This window comes from Scyliorhinus torazame, chromosome 2, assembly GCF_047496885.1.
Source record: "Scyliorhinus torazame isolate Kashiwa2021f chromosome 2, sScyTor2.1, whole genome shotgun sequence".
NCBI lineage: Eukaryota > Metazoa > Chordata > Chondrichthyes > Carcharhiniformes > Scyliorhinidae > Scyliorhinus > Scyliorhinus torazame.
This window is the reverse complement of record NC_092708.1, coordinates 32,177,216-32,198,162: the sequence shown is the minus strand read 5'-3', so window position 1 is coordinate 32,198,162 and position 20,947 is coordinate 32,177,216. Positions and strand designations below refer to the sequence as shown.

General features: G+C 46.8%; 1 protein-coding gene across 2 annotated transcripts in view; it reads left to right on the top strand.

Annotated features, from left to right (window-relative positions):
- LOC140387047 (contactin-associated protein-like 5) overlaps positions 1-13,999 on the top strand; it is a 1,703,123-nt gene extending 1,689,124 nt beyond the window's left edge. For both annotated transcript variants that reach the window (XM_072470060.1, XM_072470068.1), the window contains 2 exons: positions 8,415-8,483; positions 9,338-13,999. In XM_072470060.1, the coding sequence (XP_072326161.1) occupies positions 8,415-8,483; positions 9,338-9,534 (266 nt within the window). In that variant the 3' untranslated portion in view covers positions 9,535-13,999. The remainder of the gene's footprint in view (positions 1-8,414; positions 8,484-9,337) is intronic.
- The last annotated feature ends 6,948 nt before the right edge of the window (positions 14,000-20,947 follow it).

Below are 20,947 nucleotides of genomic sequence, written 5' to 3'. Positions count from 1 at the left end.
CTTTAAGGTTTTGATCAAGTCGCCTCTTACTCTCCTAAACTCTAGTGGATACAAGCCCAACCTCTCCAACCTTTCCTCATAGGATATCCCGCCCCTTCCTGGTATTAGTCTCGTAAACCTCTGAACTGCTTCTAACAAATTTAAATTTTTCCTTTTGTGGTTCATCGCTATGACACCCACATCCCTGTGCACCTCAGAGCTCTGCAATCTCCCACTATTTCAATAATAAGCTTCTTTTTATTCTTTCTGCCAAGATTGACAATATTTTCCCACATTATATTCCATTTTCCAGATTTTTGCTCACTCACTTAACCTATGTCCTATTGTAATCTCCTTATGTCCTCTTCACAATTTACTTTCCGACTTTTTAAAAATTCATTCATGGGACGTGGGTGTCGCAGGCTGTGCCAGCATTTATTGCCCATCCCTAATTGCCCTTGAGGGGGCAGTTAAGAGTCAGCCACATTGCTATGGGTCTGGAGTCACATGTAGGCTAGACCCAGTAAAGATGACATATTTCCTTCCCAGAAAGAAGTCTTACAACACCAGGTACAACCCATGTAAGACTTCTTTCTGTGCTCACCCCAGGCCAACGCCGGCATCTCCACATCAATATTTCCTTCCCTGAAGGGTATTAGTGAACCAGATGGGATTTTACAACAATCAACAATGGTTTCTTGGTCATCAGTAGACTTTTAATTCCAGATTTTATTGAATTCAAATTTCACCACCTGCAGTGGCGGGATTTGAACCTGGGTCCCCAGAGCATTACTCTGGGTCTCTGGTTTACTAGTCCAGTGATGCCACCTCCTCCCTGTGATTATTATTGTATCATCAAATTTAGTGATCATACCTTCAGTCCCTTCATCCATGTCATTTATATAAATTGTAAAACGTTGAGGCACCAGCAGTGATCCCTGTGGTACATGACTTATTCCATCCTTCAAAGAATTCCAATAAATTGATTAAACATGATTTCCCTTTCACAAAACCAGCTTGACTCTGCCTGATTTCCTTGAATTTTCATTGAATAAGACACAGGGCGCGATTCTCCACTCCCACGCCGGTTGGGAGAATCGCCTGGGCCGGCAAAATTTCCGGGGACGCCGGTCCGACGCCCTCCCGCGATTTTCCCAAGCGGCGGGAACGGCCCGGTCGAGTTTCGCGGGCTGCAGGCTGGAGAATCGCCGGAGACACCCAAAATGGCGATTCTCTGGCACCCCCGCTATTCTGAGGCCCGGATGGGCCGAGCGGCCAGGCCAAAACGGCGGGTTCCCCCCCGGCGCCGTCCACACCTGGTCGCTGCAGTCGTGGGCGGTGCGTGAACGCTGGGGGGGCGGCCTGTGGGGGAGCGAGGGGGGATGCTGCACCGGGCTTCACCTGGAATGTGGGGTGGCCCGCGATCGGTGCCCACCGATTGTTGGGCCGTCCTCTCTGAAGGAGGAACTCCTTCCTTCCGCGGCCCCGCAAGATCCGTCCCCCATCTTCTTGCGGGGCGGATTTAGACAGGACGACAACCACGCATGCGCGGGTTGGCGCCGGCCAACCCGCGCATGCGCGGATGATGCCCGTTATGCGGTGCCGGCCGCGTCATCTATGCGGCGGCGCTTTTACGTGGGCGACAAGGCCTGGCGCGTGTAGATGACGCGGCCCCGATCCTGGCCCATTGTCGGGGCCTGAATCGGTCGGGACCGGGGCCGTTCCGCGCCGTCGTGAACCTCAACGGCGTTCACGACGCCGCGGCCACTTCGGCGTGGGAGTGGAGAATCCCGCCCACAATGTGTGGAAACATTCTGTTTTCTATTCACACACAAGGCCTTGTCATTGGCAAACAAAAAGATTATATCCACACACGGTACCTTTATAACAAAACAAAAGCTTGGGAGACAGCCATTCTCTCATTCATTCCCCATGGCAATGCCTTGATCAATGAGAGTTGAGGTGCCTGGTTTGAATTTAAATGAAACCTTGGCAGTTAACTGTTCCCTACTGCATTTTCCATGGCAATACCTCTATCAACCAAAGTTCACTTGCCAACTACTCAACACCCTCTTCTGTTGTAATAAAATTGCTGTTCCATTTGAGATTTATCATTTTTGTGGTTCTATTCTGATGAGTACATGATGCAAAGTTTGATTGCACATTGCTTTTTTTCAGCAATATTGAAGTATTTTTTTAAACCAGCGAGAAGTTTTATGAGATGGTTATCTTAAGTCCCAAGTGATTGTTCCCAATCCTGATTTCTACATTGATAATGGTAGCTTGTTAATATCTTTTAGCCTGGTAAATCAATTCTTCTTCTTTTCTGACTAGGAAGACTATGCATCTACATCATGTAATTAAAAGAGGATATTTACAAATAGAAACTATTTGTATCTTATCCAGAAACTAAACATGCTGCAATGTTGTATAATCATGGAAGCAGTTAATACATTTGTTTTGTGTTCCTTTGCCAGCATTTGAGTAATGTTTGCATTCATTAAAGAATAACTTGCATTTATATCGCGTTTTTCACAATCCCATGATATATCAAAATATTTTACAGCTACTGAAGTACTTCAGTTCGTGCACAGCAAGCTCCTACAAACAGCAATGTGAGAATGAACAGGTGACCGCACGGCAACACAGTGGTTAGCACAGTTGCTTCGCAGCTCCAGGGTCCCAGATTCGATTCCCGGCTTGGGTCACTGTCTGTGTGGAGTTGCACTTTCTCCCCTTGTTTGCGTGGGTTTTCTCCCACAGTCCAAAGATAGGCGGGTTAGGTGAATTAGCCATGATAAACTACCCCTAGTGTCCAAAATGGTTGGGTGGGGTTACTGGGTTCCGGGGATAGGGTGGAGGTGTGGGCTTAAGTGGGGTGCCCTTTCCAAGGGCCGGTGCACACTCGATGGTCCGAATGGCCTCCTTCTGCACTGTATTCTGTGACCTATTTTGATGATGCTGGTTTCGGGCAAATATTGTTCAGGTCAGCAGGGTGAACGATTCATTTTGCAACTGTTGTCTTTTATTTATTTTTTAAAATCATTTTATTGCCATTTTCCACATTTATAAACAGTTATATACATTTTTTTTAACCGCGTTAATTAACTTTATTGTACAGAAAGGTTTATCCTGCCCTTCCTTTAATTAACTTTATATACATTTCGCCGCCGTCTGGCTCGGCCTATGGTCCCTTCCATCCCCACCCACCTGCCCTCCCCTGCCCACCCCCTTCCCCTTCCTTGCAGCCTCCTCCTATCCCTCCCTCCCCTTTTCATACCCCCACTGTCGATTTTGGTGTTTGCTTTGTGATCGGGGAGGGGTGTGGTGGCTACCCCCTCCTCCCACCTCTTCTCCTTTTTTGGGACTTTCCAGCCTGGGGGATGAAGATCGGGAGGGATTGAAACAGGAATAGGAACCTCAGCAGCACGTTCATCTTGATAGGGAGAGTGGGAGTAGGCCCCACCTCTTTCGGTCCCTTTTTACTTCTTCCACCAGGCTGGTCAGGTTCTACTTGTGGATCTGTGCCCAGTCTCTGGCTATCTGGATCCACAGGTAACGGAATCTGTTCTGGGCCATTTTAATCGGGAGCCACATCAGCTCTGCCCCTCTCCCCTTTGGGTTCACTGGAAATGCCTCACTTTTGCCCAGGTTAAGTTTGTAACCCAAGAAGGTTCCAAACTCTTTCAGTATTTGCAGTATTGCCTTCAGTCCCTCCTGTGGCTTTGAGACATAGAGGAGCAGGTCGGGGTTCGAGCACTGGCGTGAACAATAGTGGGGACAGCGGGCAGCCCTGTCTTGTTCCTCTCTGTAGCTGGAGGCATTCAGAGCTGGGGAATCAGTTTGGATGCTCACCTTGGGAGCGTTATATAGGAGCCTCAGCCAGGCGGTGAATCCCACTCCTAGCCCAAACCGTTCCTGTACCGCGATGAGGTGCTTCCATTCGACTCAGTCGAAGGCCTTTTCTGCGACCAGGGAGAAGATCACCTCTGGTACTCTCTCCCAGGGTGGCGGGGGGGGGGGGGTCATTATTACAATCAGCAGCCGCCTAATGTTCGCAGTGAGTTGCCTACCCTTGACAAAGCCCGTTTGGTCCTCTGCACCCACCTCTGATATGCTGCCCTCAAACCTTTGGCCAGGAACTTTGCGAGTATTTTCGCATCAACATTCAGCAGCAAAATGGGTCTATATGATCCACATCCTGTCAGGTCTTTATCCTTTTTGGGTATCAGTGAGATTGTGGCCTGCGCTAGCGAAGGAGGCAAAGTGCCCCTTGCGAGCGAGACCACGAACGTGTCCTTTAGAACAAAGAAGAACAAAGAAAATTACAGCACAGGAACAGGCCCTTCGGCCCTCCTAGCCTTCGCCGATCCAGATCATTTATCGAAACCTGTCGCCTATTTTCCAAGGATCTACTTCCCTCTGTTCCCCGCCCATTCATATATCTTTCTAGATGCATCTTGAATGATGCTATCATGCCCGCCTCTACCACCTCCGCTGGCAAAGCGTTCCAGTCACACACCACCCGCTGCATAAAAAACTTTCCACGCACATCTCCCTTAAACTTTCCCCCTCTCACCTTGAAATCGTGACCCCTTGTAATTGACACCCCCGCACTTGGAGAAAGCTTGTTGCTATCCACCCTGTCCATACCTCTCATAATTTTGTAGACCTTAATCAGCTCCCCCCTCAACCCCCCTTTAACAAAAACAATCCTAATCTACTCAACCTTTCTTCATAGCTAGCACCCTCCATACCAGGCAACATCTTGGTGAACCTCCTTTGCACCCTCTCTAAAGCATCCACATCCTTCTGGTAATGTGGCGACCAGAACTGCACGCAGTATTCCAAATGTGGCCTAACCAAAGTCCTATACAACTGTAACATGACCTGCCGACTCTTGTACTCAATACCCCGTCCGATGAAGGCAAGCATGCTGTATGCCTTCTTGACCACTCTATCGACCTGCGTTGCCACCTTCAGGGTACAATGGACCTGAACTCCCAGACCTCTCTGTACATCAATTTTCCCCAGGACTCTTCCATTGACCGTATAGTTCGCTCTTGAATTAGATCTTCCAAAATGCATCACCTCGCATTTGCCTGGATTGAACTCCATCTGCCATTTCTCTGCCCAACTCTCCAATCTATCTATATTTTGCTGTATTCTCTGACAGTCCTCCTCGCTATCTGCAACTCCACCAATCTTAGTATCATCTGTAAACTTGCTAATCAGACCACCTATACCTTCGTCCAGATCATTTATGTATATCACAAACAACAGTGGTCCGAGCACGGATCCCTGTGGAACACCACTAGTCACCTTTCTCCATTTTGAGACACTCCTTTCCACCACTACTCTCTGTCTCCTGTTGCCCAGCCAGTTCTTTATCCATCTAACTAGTACACCCTGAACCCCATACGACTTCACTTTTTCCATCAACCTGCCATGGGAAACTTTATCAAACGCCTTACTGAAGTCCATGTATATGACATCTACAGCCCTTCCCTCATCAATTAACGTTGTCACTTCCTCAAATAATTCTATTAAGTTTGTAAGACATGACCTTCCCTGCACAAAACCATGCTGCCTATCACTGATAAGTCTATTTTCTTCCAAATGTGAATAGATCCTATCCCTCAGTATCTTCTCCAACAGTTTGCCTACCACTGACATCAAGCTCACAGGTCTATAATTCCCTAGATTATCCCTGCTGCCCTTTAGGTGTGGGGCCAGTGCTGGCGCGAATAACTGTGTCTTTTATGTCCACCTGAGAGGTTTTACATCATCCAAAATGCAGCATCTCCAGCAGTGCAACACTCCATCGGAAGTGAGACTTGAACCCAAACCCTTGTGACTCAGAAGCATGAGTGTAACCACTGAGGCACAGCTGATATGCTTATTGCAATTTCATGTGAGCATTGGCATTTTTGTTCAAAAATATCACACACTGCAACTTCAAGGATCTTGTTCTTTTCTTTTTGGCCGATTTAGGGAGTAGCTATAAATCATAGAATCACTACAATTCAGAAGGTGGCCATTCAGCCCATTGAGTCTGCACTGACCCTCTGAAAGAACATCCCACCTCGGCTCATTCTCCTCACCCTATCCCCGTAACCCCATGAAGAGGCACTTGGAGACTGAGGGGCAATTTAGCACTGTGTTCCAGGGCAGGCTGTTTACACCTCAATCGCTGCTTCATTGACGCAAACAAAAATCCATAGAATCACTACAGTGCTGAAGGAGAATATTTGGGCCATCAAGTCTGCACCGATCCTCCAATAGAGCATCCTACCTCGGCCCCGTCCCCCACCCTATCCCCATAACCCCGGGCATTGGTCATGGCCAATCCACCTAACGTGCATATCCTTGGAATGTGGGAGTAAACCGGAGCACCGGAAACCCACGCAGAAACGGGGAGAAAGTGCAAACTTCACACAGTCACCCGAGGCTGGAATCGAACCTGGGTCCCTGGCGCTGTGAGGTAGCCGTGTTCACCACTGTGCCATCGTGCCACCCTCAAAGCTGACTCTGACTCAAACATCAACAGTTCTCTTCACAGAACACCAGGAAGAACACCCAATTATGCCCATGTTCTCATGATCTCACAAAACCCTGGCAGGCTCTGAATGACCACTTCTTAAGTTCAGTTCCATCAGGTTTTGGAAAGGTAGACAAGATCCCAGTTTTATAATTCATCCAAAAGAACAGTGGCTAAGAAACTGGAATTCATGTGTCCATAAAATGGGTGAAAGGTAAGGCGATTCAGTGGGAAACTAAGTGTGCCCCAGTTATGCAGGCGTTCCCAGTGCCAAATCCTTTGCGCCCACATTTGAGGTGCCCAAGGAGGACACCTAAAACTGATGTTCGGTGCCATGAATATGTAAATTAGGGGCCTGATGCCTGTTGACTAACCCCTTTCATAAATTGGTCAGCTCATCTTCAGATTCTTCGGTAGCAGATCCCACCACCCATCTTTCATCGTGAAGGGAAATCACAGCAAGGAATTCTAAAGAGCAGAGAAGCACCAGGGACTGCAAGGTCTCTACAAAGTGTTCTGTTCCACTTTAAAACATTGAATTACTTTTAAGTGGAGTAGCTGTTTAGCACAGGGTTAAATCACTGGCTTTGAAAGCAGACCAAGGCAGGCCAGCAACACGGTGCAATTCCCGTGCCAGCCACCCCATACAGGCGCCGGAATGTGGCGACTAGGGGCTTTTCACAGTAACTTCATTTGTAGCCTACTTGTGACAATAAGCCATTTTCATTTCATTCATAGAATTTATCATAGAATTTACAGTGCAGAAGGAGGCCATTCGGCCCCTTGAGTCTGCACTGGCTCTTGGAAAGAGCACCCCACCCAAGTCAACACCTCCACCCTATCCCCATAACCCAGTATCCCCACCCAACACTAAGGGCAATTGTGGACACTAGGGCAATTTATCATGGCCAATCCACCTAACCTGCACATCTTTGGACTGTGGGAGGAAACCGGAGCACCCAGAGGAAACCCACGCACACACGGGGAGGGTGTGCAGACTCCACACAGACAGTGACCCAAGCCGGAATCGAACCTGGGACCCTGGAGCTGTGAAGCAATTGTGCTATCCACAATGCTACTGTGCTGCCCTAAGTTCAAGTTGCAATGATGAGAAGGGAGATGGAGCTGAATGCAATGAACCTCAAGGGTGTCTGATTAAAAATTGAAACAGACTTTCTAACCTGGTGCCAATAATTGGCAAAGTAGCTTTTGGAATCTTCTGTGCACTGCGGGCACTGTTCCCTCGGATAGGGTTAAGTGAACAGTGACAAATTTAATTAGAAGCCTCAAACTGTTATCTCTCAGTATGTGATGGACTGTGGTTAAATCCGTGAGCACGATCTTCTTGTAGGGGCTAGCGCTACTGAGACTACAGAGATTTGCCATCAGTTCTCGAGGGTGGGACTTCCTGTCCCTGAGGGGTGCAAATCCCACTCCCGCTTTGTTGAGGCCACCCCCAGCATAGTATCACCACCAGGCAGCCCTTTATAAAGTCGGCGGGCTGACGACTGACTTTTCTACTGAGGCAGACCGCCCCACTTAAAATAATTCCATTGGCTGTCAAGTCCTTTGCGACATGAAATGAAATGAAAATGAAATGAAATGAAATGAAAATCGCTTATTGTCACAAGTAGGCTTCAAATGAAGTTACTGTGAAAAGCCCCTAGTCGCCACATTCCGGCACCTGTTCGGGGAGGCTGATACGGGAACTGAACCGTGCTGCTGGCCTGCCTTGGTCTGCTTTCAAAGCCAGTGATTTAGCCCAGCCCCTTAACCAGACATCAGGTGGCCATGAAAAGCCACCTAAATAAATGCAGGTCTTCCTTTCCATCTATTGTTCATTATATCATGATTCCATTATTTGTTAATGCTGTGAGTTCCCTTTCCACTGTAGATGATTCCAAACCCACCGAGGAGGAGCCATTACAAAATGCAGTCAAAAGTGATTCTGCAGTCATTGGAGGTAGGAATAAAGATGTGCTATCATTAAAGTCTTTAAAATGATAGGGTCGAAGATTTGTTGTGTTTTGAGGAGCTGAATGGCAACTCTTATCACTTCGTGGATGGTGCAAATACAAGCCAAGATCGGCATCCTAGTATTGGGAGATGGAGTAATGATGTAAAAACCCGGATTATTCATCCATAAGGGATATGCAAGGTAATGAGGAAAGAACGAGACAAGGAAATGACTCGAGGATAAAAAAATACAACATATTGGGCCATCAGGGAGTCACGGTGGCACAGTGGTTAGCACTACTGCCTCACAGCTCCAGGGTCCTGCATTCAATTCCAGCCTCGGGTCACTGCCTGTGTGGAGTTTGCATTCTCTCACCGTGTCTGCATGGGTTTCCTCCGGGAGCTCTGGTTTCCTCCCACAGTCCAAAGATGTGCAGGTTAGGTGGATTGGCCATGCAAAATTGCCCCTTAGTGTCCAAAACATTAGTTGAGGTTATTCAGTTACTGGGATAGGGTGAAGGTGTGGGTTTAAGTAGGGTGTTCTTTCCAAGGGCCGGTGCAGACTCGATGGGCCGAATGACTTCCTTCGGCACTGTAAATTCTATGATTCTCCTAAGTTCCTCTGCGCTGAGGTATCTCACCTGCGCTGAGATACTTCAGTGCCTATCTCACCGACCTTGCTGACTCAGTCAGGCCAGCTGAGATTAAGGCATCGCAGCCGGCCCCAGCAGGAGTAAGAGGAGGCAGAGAAGACAAAAAGAAGACAAGCAGCAAGCATAGCTGTATCAAAATAACAATGATTTTGGTTTGCAAAGAAAAGGGAGGGAAAAAACTAAAATGGTATTTCTTTTCTAATGACAGGTGTTATAGCGATTGTGATTTTTGTCATCCTCTGCACCTTTGCCATAACGGGACGCTTGCTATACCGGAACAAAGCCACTTATCAAAATAATGAGCCAAAAAGAACAGACTACGCTGAGAATGCCGATGCTGCACTGAAGAACCACGCCAATTACCAGGATTCTGTAAGCGAAGGCAGGAAGGAGTATTTCATCTGACAGTGATACAGGCTCTCCTCATTACGACAGTTACAACAACAGATTAATAACACTACAACCAGGACTCGCTGTCCCGTGCCATGGGTTAGCTCCAGACTTTGCAGACTAAATGGCCAAAAGTTAGCACAAAATACAATGGCATATGACAAATGACTCGTTTATTGTTTACCTGACACAACAGGGATATAATCTATTATTTCCTGCTAACTAAATGCCAGCTCAGGGGAGTAGATTGAAGAATCCACAAATTTCAGTTACAAAAACAGCAGCTATTAAAAAAAAACAATGTATTGACACTCCTCCTGAGAGTGATGTAAAACATTAATATGAACTTTTAAATGTAACTTTTAAATGGTTTATCTTCACAGGATTTATTTCTGTACCTTTTTTTCTGGAGAGACCAATTTATTTATTCATTAAGCTGATTAAGTGTCAATAGATTAACAAGCTGGTTAGTGTGCTAGTATCTGGTGAGATCTGCATTCTTTCTAAGCAATTGATTTACTATTGCTAATTTGGTGATCTAACAGACTATTAGATGAAGCTAAGCCTCTCCGGTCATAATTGCTTATATTATAGTATTAGCCTAAAGAACTCCCAGCAGGTTCCCTCCGAAACTAGAAACTACTGTTAATTAAACACAATAAATCATAATAAACAATATTGCAATCTATTAAGATCGGAAGCTAAAGTCTAGCAGGTTAACTGAAAAGCTTTAGTCAGTAAGTCCCAGCTGTGCCCCAACACACTCACAACTCTTGTATTTTACCATCATGAGCCTACATCCTCCAGAGTGTCTCGTGGCACCACCATGCCAGCCAATGAGTGGGCGACTGACCACGACATACACGGCAGGACTTACAGCAAGCAGACTTGGATTTACAGCAAACAATACCCAGCAAACAATGCCTGACTAAACAGAGTCCCTATCACACCGCAAACAGAACTCATCGCCAAAACCACTGAAATGTCCCAGATTAAAAACAGGGTTTATTCTCCAGCTGAATGCAAAAATGGAAAAATTGTGTGTGCAAAATAAATCCCAGTCACCTACAGAAGGGATATCTTCTGGTGTGGTTGTTGAGAGAATTAGCTAATTCTCTCCGTTCTGGTTGTGATTAGTGTTGCCTTCTCTGGACTTTGGCTAAGTGGGGTGCGTTTCAACGGGGGGAGAGTGTGCTTCCCCTGGTTAACCAGATAAACTAAATCAATAAACCATGGGATCAATTAAAATGCAGCTCTGCAGATACTGCGTCAAAGTAAGCAGAATCTCAAGGGAAACTTCAAACATCAAAACAAAATGTGATTGAAAGAGAGAGTGTGTGTGTGTGCACTCTCTTATTAAGCAAACAGAAATTCGAGTTATATGGACTTCCTGATAATTTGATTGAGAAGCAGAAATAAAGTGGTGGGTTTCAGATAACTTGTGGACCAGTCAAAGGTTCTTTGAAAAGATTCATTGTCAATTACTCCCCAAAATTTGAACTTGACTTACAAAAGTGAAAATGTAAAGGAAAACTACATTGTTATCTTGCCAAATGGAAATAATGGAATGGTCCTTGCTGACCATGAGGGGTGAAATCACTGGAAAATTCCAAATTTTAAATCTTGCAAGGGACACTTAAAAATGTATCTGTGTGTTTTTCTCATGGCTAAACGATGCCTTTGATGATATAAGGACACCTGACCATGAGCTCCAGGCTGGAGATCCATGATCCATTAACAGTATATATGGTTAATGAGAACGCTCCCATAGGTGGAGACACAGAGCAGGGCTGGAAGAGAAGACAGTGGACTAAATGCGGAGGAAATCAAATGGAGTAAAGACAAGACAGTTTGTAGGAAGCAGGTTCAAGAAACAGTGGATTTTCTAAATTCTTTTAGCTGGGCGACATAAGGGTCGCATGTTATTTTCACAGTCTCTGGGCACAAGCTCAGCATGGAAACATATGACGTGGAGGCCATTCAGCCACTCAAACCTGTCTAACCCTTCACTGCTGTTCTCTTTCTTTACTCCATCTGCATGTCTTGATTCCATAATTGCTAATACCCTTGGCTGACAGAAACTCTTGTTTACAGAGTCCTGATCGATTTACGGCATACCCTCCTGACAGATATAAACCCAGTCAATCACAGTTATCATGGTGCGAAGACAACACCAAGGATTTGCATTTGTATCCTGTCTCTAACCATAGTAAAATTTCCCAAGCGACATTACAAGATATTGGAGCAAAGCAGTAGGATGGACCTAACGGGAGGATATAGAGCAAAGAATTTCATGGATGAAATTACAAGGCTAAGGGTTCTTTGGCAGCTGAAGATAGTAGATGTTTAAAGATTCGTTCACGGGATGTTCTCATCGCTAACAGTATCAATATTTATTGCTCATCCTTAATTCCCCTTGAAAAGGTGGTGGTGAACACCATCTTAAACTGTTCCAGCCTAAAATGCTGACAGGGAGTGACAGAACTTTGAACCAGTGACAGTGAGGGAACAGAGATACAGTTCCAAGTCAGGATGGTGCGTAACCTCCGAAACATGGAGGTGAGGTGGTGGTGTTCCCACGCACGTGCTACCCTTGACCTTCTAGGTGCTGGAGGTTGTGTGTTTGGGACCCGCTATCGAAAAGCCTTTATCGAGTTGTTGCAGCGCATCTGGCAGATGGTGCACACAGCTGCCACAGTGGACGGAGTGAATGTCCAAGAGCAACTGGTGGGGTGCTAACAAATGGATTGCTTATCCTGGCTGGTGTTGAACGTCACGAGCTGCACCCAGCCAGTGCCTTGTAGATGGTGACAATGCTTTGGGGAGCCAGGAGCTGTGCAACACACTGCAGAATGGCCAACCTCCGTGACTGCTCTTGCAGTCGCTATTTTTTGTGGCAGGTCCCATTAAGCTAATGGTGGCCTCCAAGGCGTTGATGGTGGGGAATTCAATGAAAGTCATAGCAATGAATATAGAGGCAAGGTGGTTAGGCTCTTTCTTGTTTGAGATGGTCATTGCCTGGCACTTGCGTGGTTTCAAACGTTAATTGCAGACTGAGATGTTAAAGGGGCCAGAAAGAGGAGCATAGATATCCAGAGGGTTATAGGGACAGAGGAGGTTACAGAGATAGAGGGGGAACAGGGAAATGGAAGGAATTGAAATCAAGGATGACCATTTTAAAATCAAGGCATTGCTTGATCAGGAACCAGTGTCAGTAAGCAAGCTTAGGGGGATGTGTGAATGGGACTTATTGTGAGTTAGGACACAATCACACAGCACAGGGAGAGACCGTTATAACTGTGTTGTCTCTTTGAATGTGCTACCCGCCTGTTCTTTTTCCTGGAATTCTTATATCTTTCAAGTGCATCCAATTCCCTTTTAAACAGGTTGGCTTTTAAATTGTAAGAACTTTAGAAATAATCGAATCAAGGGAAGTAATAGCAACCAACACGGAATTGTTATTCCTCAATCTCAGACTCCTCCAACCTGCAGTTGTTGAGGACCTAACACCGTTGAAAAAAACATGAGGGAATTCCAAAGTCTAAAGGTCTAGTTTTACCCCAGCCCCGGCCTCACACTCTGGCAGAGGGGGAATGGGCCAGACAGTCTGCTGGTCGCTTTGGACTCTAGAAGCAGAGGACACAAGCTCAGATGAAAGGGATGATCCTGTAAAACAGAGATGAGGAGGAATTTCTTCAGCCAGAGGGTGCTGAATCTATGGAACTCTTTGCCGCAGAAGGCTGTGGAGGCCAAATTACTGAGGGTCATTAAGACAGAGATAGATAGGTTTTTGATCTATAAGGGGATCAGGGGTTATGGGGAGAAGGTAGGAGAATGGGGATGAGAAAAATATCAGCCGTGATTGAATGGCGGAGCAGACTCGATGGGCCAAGTAGCCTAATTCTGCTCCTATGTCTTATGGTCTTATGAGTTCAACAGCCCCGATTCCTGCCTCGAGTTAAAATCAGGCCTCGAGTCTCAAAAAAAAGCAAATCAAAGTCAAAAACTGAAACTACAGAATGCCTCCAGAATCAAAGATGAAGACAACACAGAACCAGACACAGCCCTTTCGGATGAACTAAGCCATCTTCTTGGGAATGAATCTGATGTTTTCTATGAGCAAAGCAAATGTTCCCCTTGGCTATTTAGAACTGCAAATGGCCAAACAACAAAATGGGATTTTAAAACAGAACAAACTTCCTGTAGATAATGTGTAATTAAATGTTTTACTATTACATCAATAAATGAGATACTTGATAAATGATCCGCTCTAATACCAGACACAAATATTCAATTCAGAAGTTTGACCAAAATAATTATTGTATTGGTTGAAGCATCTCATTGTAAATTTAGCAGCCGATAACTTTTGTTCATCCCCTGGCAGATTAAAAGAATTCAATTTGTGACAGTATGAATATTTGTATTCTCTAAATGCTTAAACTGCAACTCAGCGTATGGGATAAATGATGTTACAAATCAAGCATTCGTGTATTTAATCCAAACTTATAATACATGTGTTGGAAGACATTATCAAACTGTGAAATAAGCACTTGGTGTTCTTCCTGTAACTTATGTCTTAAAACTCTGATGGTTGCTAAAATGCCACACGGTTATAGACAGACTTACTGCTCCTTTGACCAAATCTTACCCACTACCAAAGCTTCTCAGGCACAAGTTTTCTCCATAACGTTCTTATGGGGACAGAATTGAAGCACACGTTTGTTTGTATGTGGTACATATACGGTAGCACAGTGGTTAGCACTGTTGCTTCTCAGCGCCAAGATCACAGGTTCAATTCCCAACTTGGATCACTGAGCGGGATTCTCTGACCCTCCGCCAGGTCAGAGTACGGGCGGGGGGGGGGCAGCGTGAATCCCCCCCCCCCCCCCCCCCCCCACCGCCGCTCCTATGGCGGCTGCAGAATTCTCTGACGCAGGTTTTCGGGCCGAGGGCAGGGATCACGCCGCACCAGCCGGGGGCCGTTGACAGCGGCCCCCCCGGCATTCTCCGGGCCCCAATGGGCTGAGCGGCTCCCCGTTTTCGGCCAGTCCCGCCGGCGTTAAATAGACATGGTCCATCCCGGCGCGACCTGGCTTGGAGAGCTGCTAGCGGAGTCCTGTGGGGGGGGAGGCCACGGTGGCCTGGCCCATGATCAGGTCCCACCGATCTGCGGGCGGGCCTGTGCCCTGGAGGCACTCTTTCCCTCCGCGCCGACCTCTGTAAAGCTCCCCGATTGCCGGCGCGGAGAAGAAACCCCCTGAGCATGCGCAGGAAACATGCCGGCGGATCTGCGCATGCGGCAGAACACGCCAGCGGTTCTGCACATGCGTCAACTTGCGCCGGCCCATGGTGGCCCTTCGGCGCCGGTTGGCGCGGCGCCAACCCCTCCGGCGCTGGCTTTGCCCCCGGAAATGCGGAAGATTCCGCAACTTCCGGGTGGCCCGATGCCAGAGTGGTTTGCGCCGCTCTTGGAGCCGGCGTCGTGCCACCGCGCCAAGTGCAGGAGAATCCCGCCTACTGTCTGTGCAGAGTCTGCACGCTCGATCGTGTCTGCGTGGGTTTCCTCCGGGTGCTCCGGTTTCCTTCCACAAGTGCCGAAAGATGGCCATCGGTAATTTGGACATGCTGAATTCTTCCTCTGTTCACCCGAACAGGCGCCAGAGTGTGACGACGAGGGGATTTTCCCAATAACTTTATTACAGCATTATTGTGAGCCTACTTGTGACAATAATAAAGATTATTATTATTACATATTAGAAAAACAAGCCTTACATCAAGGGGTTCAATTAAGGAACATTGCCTCGGCTGCACTTCAGTGCGACACTTCAGAGTACGCTGCATTGTGAGATATTAAAGTGAGGTCTGGTCTTCCTGTTCTGATGGGTTAGAAGAATGTTAGTAATCCTTAAGTGTCACTCGAGTTGAGATTTTCCTGTTGCCCGATACATCATTTCATCCTTGAGCAACATCACCAAGGGTTACTCAGCAGTGTCAGCTATGGCTCAGTGGGAAGCATTGTTGCTTCTAAGTCTCAAAAGTCATGGGTTCAACTCCCACTTCAGAGACTTAAGTGTATAATCCAGGCTGGCACACTGGTGCAGTACTGAGAGGCGGCTGCACCGTTGAAGGTGGTATCATTGAGATGAGATGTGAAACTAAAACACCTCAGCATGATGTAAGAGGAAGAGCAGAGTTCTCCCTGGTGTCCGCAGAGTCCAATATTTATCCTTCAACCAACAACAAAACCAATTATCCAGTCATAGGGGCTGGTTTAGCACAGTGGGCTAAACAGCTGGCTTGTAATGCAGAACAAGGCCAGCAGCGCCGGTTCAATTCCCGTCCCAGCCTCCGGACAGGCTGAACAGGCACCGGAATGTGGCGACTATGGGCTATTCGCAGTAACTTCATTGAAGCCTACTTGTGACAATAAGTGATTATTATTATTATCTCATTGCATTTTGTGAGACCTTGCTGTGTGCAACATTGGCTGTAGTGACTACTCTCTAAAGTGCTTTCTTGACAATAAGATGCTTTGGGGGCATCCTGAGTTTATAAAACATGCTGTATCTGTAAATATGTGCATTCTTCTTCCTGCCTGATTAATTATCTCATTGCTGTTGTGGGATTTTGCGAAGTGAAGCATGGCTACTCTGTTTACCCACATAACAATTGTCATTACACATCAAAATAATTTGTTGTGCATCCAGCACTTTGAAATGTTTATGAGAGATGTGAGATCTATGATTATCTTATGATTATGTGATGAACTACTATGTAAATGAGAGTGCTCCATAGCTTTAATCCATTGACCGTATCTGGACCTCTTGATGTGAGAGAGTTCATTATTTACTCCCTGCTATTTATGCGCCTGGATCTTTACTGTGACTTTCAAATGCTTTTTCAGCCAAAAAATATTTATTAGTATTGGCTGTTTTCCTTTGGTTACAAAAGGTTGTTCGTCCAGCGACAGTGGGCACAATTTAACCGCAAAACAAATGTATGATCGGTTTTGAGCGTGTTTGGTTTTTAAAGGCACTTGGCCATTCTTTTGCCCAGGGGAGTATTTCTCCGCCGAGGCCGTACTTCATTTCCCACCGGGAAGCCCAGCAGGAAAGGCTCCTCGCAGATCAGGGCGCCATTTTGTCTGGCTGCCCTGATCTTTCTCTCCCCCCCCCTCATCCCTTTTTAGCCCCTCCCCCCTGATTTTGGCTCCCTTTTAACCTTGGGGAGAACTACAGGAACACCCCTTTATGCCTCACTACACCTGGGAAGGCATCCCTGGGCCTGATCCCTGGCAGTGCCAACCTGGCACCCTGGCAGTGCCCCTGCCAGCTTGTTAGCGTCACCTGGGCACCCTGGAAGTGCCAGGATTTCATTGCCAGGGTGCTTGAGTGGCAGGCTGCTCATGCCAAGGTGCCCGGGTGCCAGAGGGATTGCCAGGGTGCCACCCTGCCCTGCCCCCAACCACCTGAAGGGGTCTTTAAAAGCCTGGTAGACCCCCCCCTCCCCCCGCCCAGGCGCTGTTACAACTGGTTCATGTTTGTGGAAACCAGTACGAAAAGGTGCCCTGGTGAGATCTGCCATGTGCGTTCATTAGGTCACTGACGCTGGGAGAATCACGCCAACACATATTCAAATGAGACTCATGGCTCATTTAAATATGCTGCTTTGGGTTGCACCTAGTGAGGGCGAAATCTAGGTCGCGAAGTGTTGCGAGACTCCATTAAATCTGGCGAGACGTCTCATCCTGACACCAAGTCGGGTGCAACGGGGTTGTTAAATTGCATCCACTATCTCCATTCATGAATCACACGTGAGTTTCTTTTATAACAAGGAGCTTCATGACAGCAGATTGACTAATATCACTATTAGTTTTTGTATTAAATGTTCCACAGTGTTTTTGAAGCTTCCTGCTTGACTGCCGGCTGTTGACTGACTCTGCCAGCGCTCCGAAACCAAGGAGAACAACACAGCCTGGTTTCCTGGTTGTGCAGCACCCAGCTCCAGCCCCTTAGTCAACCTGCACTGCTTTATGGCTCTTGGCCACTCTGAGAACACTTTACTCTTAAGGGAGAGGCACATTTTCTTTTTACCCATAATACGACCTTGGGCTGTGTAGCGTGATATATTATTCCGTATTTTGTTGAGGCCACATTTTTAATGTTCACTCCCCACTTGTAATTTTTTCAGCCTTGGCCTCTGTTCTGCAAACTCAATTTTTAATACAGTAAGTACTTAGGCCAGTCTTTATCTGTTATTGTGGTCTGCGGTGCCTTGGCAACTTGCCTCTTATTGGAGTGGATTTGTTTATTGTCACGTGTACCAAGGTACAGTGACAAGTATTTTTCTGTGAGCAGCTCAACAGATCATTAAATACATGAAAAGAAAATAACAGATAATACATAATAGGGCAACACAACATATACAATGTAACTACATAAGCACTGGCATCGGATGAAGCATACATGGCGTAGTGTTAATGTGGTCAGTCCATAAGAGGGTCATTTAGGAGTCTGGTGTCAGTGGGGAAGAAGCTGTTTTTGAGTCTGTTCGTGCGTGTTCTCAGACTTCTGTATCTCCTGCCCGATGGAAGAAGTTGGAAGAGTGAGTAAGCCGGGTGGGAGGGATCTTTGATTATGCTGCCCGCTTTCCCCAGGCAGCGGGAGGTGTAGATGGAGTCAATGGATGGGAGGCAGGTTTGTGTGGTGGACTGGGCGGTGTTCACGACTCTGAAGTTTCTTGCGTTCCTGGGCCGAGCAATTGCCATACCAGGCTGTGATGCAGCCCGATAGCATGCTTTCTATGGTGCATCTGTAAAAGTTGGTAAGGGTTAATGTGGACATGCCAAATTTCCTTAGTTTCCTGAGGAAGGATAGGTGCTGTTGTGCTTTCTTGGTGGTAGCGTCGACGTGGGTGGACCAGGACAGATTTTTGGAGATGTGCACCCCTAGGAATTTGAAACTGCTAACCATCTCCACCTCGGCCCCGTTGATGCTGACAGGGGTGTGTACAGTACTTTGCATCCTGAAGTCAATCACCAGCTCTTTAGTTTTGCTGGCATTGAGAGAGAGATTGTTGTCGCTACACCACTCCACTAGGTTCTCTATCTCCCGCCTGTATTCTGACTCGTCGTTATTCGAGATCTGGCCCACTATGGTCGTATCGTCAGCAAACTTGTAGATGGAGTTGGAACCAAATTTTGCTACGTAGTCGTGTGTGTACAGGGAGTAGAGTAGGGAGCTACGTACGCAGCCTTGCGGGGCCCCGGTGTTGAGGACTATTGTTGAGGAGGTGTTGTTGTTCATTCTTACTGATTGTGACCTGTTGGTCAGAAAATCGAGGATCTAGTTGCAGAGTGGGGAGCCAAGTCCTAGGTTTTGGAGCTTTGATATGAATTTGGCTGGGATAATGGTGTTGAAGGCAGAGCTGTAGTCAATAAACAGGAGTCTGATGTAGGAGTTCTTGTTTTTGAGATGCTCTAGGGACGAGTGCAGGGCCAGGGAAATGGCGTCTGATGTGGACCGGTTGCAGCGGTATGCGAATTGCAGTGGATCAAGGCATTCTGGGAGTATGGAGGTGATACGCTTCATGATCAACCTCTCGAAGCACTTCATTACGACTGAAGTCAGGGCCATTGGACGGTAGTCATTGAGGCACGTTGCCTGGTTCTTCTTTGGTACCGGTATGATGGTGGTCTTCTTGAAGCAGGTGGGGACCTCGGAGTGGAGTAGGGACAGGTTAAAGATGTCCGCGAATACCTCTGCCAGCTGGTCCCGCAGGCTCTGAGTGCATGACCAGGGATCCCGTCCAGGCGCGTCGCTTTCCGAGGGTTCACTTTCAGGAAGGCCGATCTGACTTCGGAAGCTGTGATGGTGGGTATGGGTGAATTATGGGCTGCTGGGGCACTCGACAGCAGATTGTTGGTTACCTGCTCGAACCGAGCATAGAATGCATTGAGTTAATCGGGGAGGGGTGCGCTGCTGCCAGAGATACTGTTCAACTTCGCTTTGTAGCCCGTTATGTTGTTTAGTCCTTGCCACAACCGCTGAGAGTCTGTGACTCTAGCTTGGTTTGATATTCTCTCTTGGCATCTCAGATGGCTTTCCGGAGGTCGTACCTGGATTTCTTGGATAGGTCAGGATCGTCTGTCTTGAACGCCTCCGATCTGTCCTTCAGTAGGAAGTCAATCTCCCACGATTGAGCCATGGTTTCCGGTTGGGGAACGTACGTACTGCTTTCTTTGGCATGCAGTCGTCCACACATTTGCTGATGAAGTCTGTGATGGTGGTGGCATACTCATTTAAGTTGGTCGCTGAGTTCTTAAATATGGACCAGTCCACTGTCTCTAAGCAGTCACATAAGAGCTCTTCTATCTCCTCGGACCAGCACTGCACAGCCGTCTTAGCTGGATTCCCCCGCTTCAGGATATGAACCTTTTCTAAACTTTGGTGTTTATCATTCCTTTTCCCTTGTTCTTCCAGACTGACTGTTGTTCATATGTAGAGACAAGATTAAGGTTTCTCTTTCTTCCATTAATGCTCTAACAGCATATAGACTAAGGGAATGGATGCTGGGATATATGGACCATTTACATCATCTTCAAAAACTCTTTAGCAATTCGTCAACAGCATCACGTTATCTCAACCAAGACAATATTATTTTTGCTTAAAGTAAATAGTGACATACTCCAAATGAGAGTGTGAGCAATACATGGATGGCCATTGCTTTAATGTAAAAGTGGTCTGCAAATCTTGAATCCCTCAATGAGTCATCCTTAATTTACTCCAGACAAGCGGTACAAGGGTTCTTCTCTTTTTAAGAATTAATTTTTCCCAATTAAGGGGCAATTGTGGGTGGCCAATTCACCTACCCTGCACATCTTTGGGTTGTGGGGGCAAAATCCACACAAACACGGGGAGAACGTGCAAACTCCACACGGACAGTAACCCAGAGCCGGGATCGAACCTGGGACCTCAGCGCCGTGAGACAGCAGGGCTAACCCACTGCGCCACCGTGCTGCCCTCATTCTCTGTCATTCTTAAGGATGGAACTTATTACATGCAATTTTACAGTACAGAAACAAGTTGTTCAGCCCAACTGATGCGTACTGATATTTATACTCCACATTTACTGGACTTTCTCCTATGGGCCCTAGATTTAGACTGTCCTACAAGTGGAAACAATATGGGAAAAATGCCCCAGCCTATTCAACCTTTCCAAATAGTTAAAACCTCTCCGCTCTTACGAGCAGCACAATAAGGAAGACCAGGAATGTTTTTTGGTAACTGAGGCATTCTTTTTAGGTTTTTGGGATTATGAAGCGTACTGTTGAAGTTGATTCACTTGACCACAAATTAAACATGAGGGAACATGAAGGGTACTCGACCATCTCAACTGAAAATTAATGAAGAGTCAGTGAATGAATGAC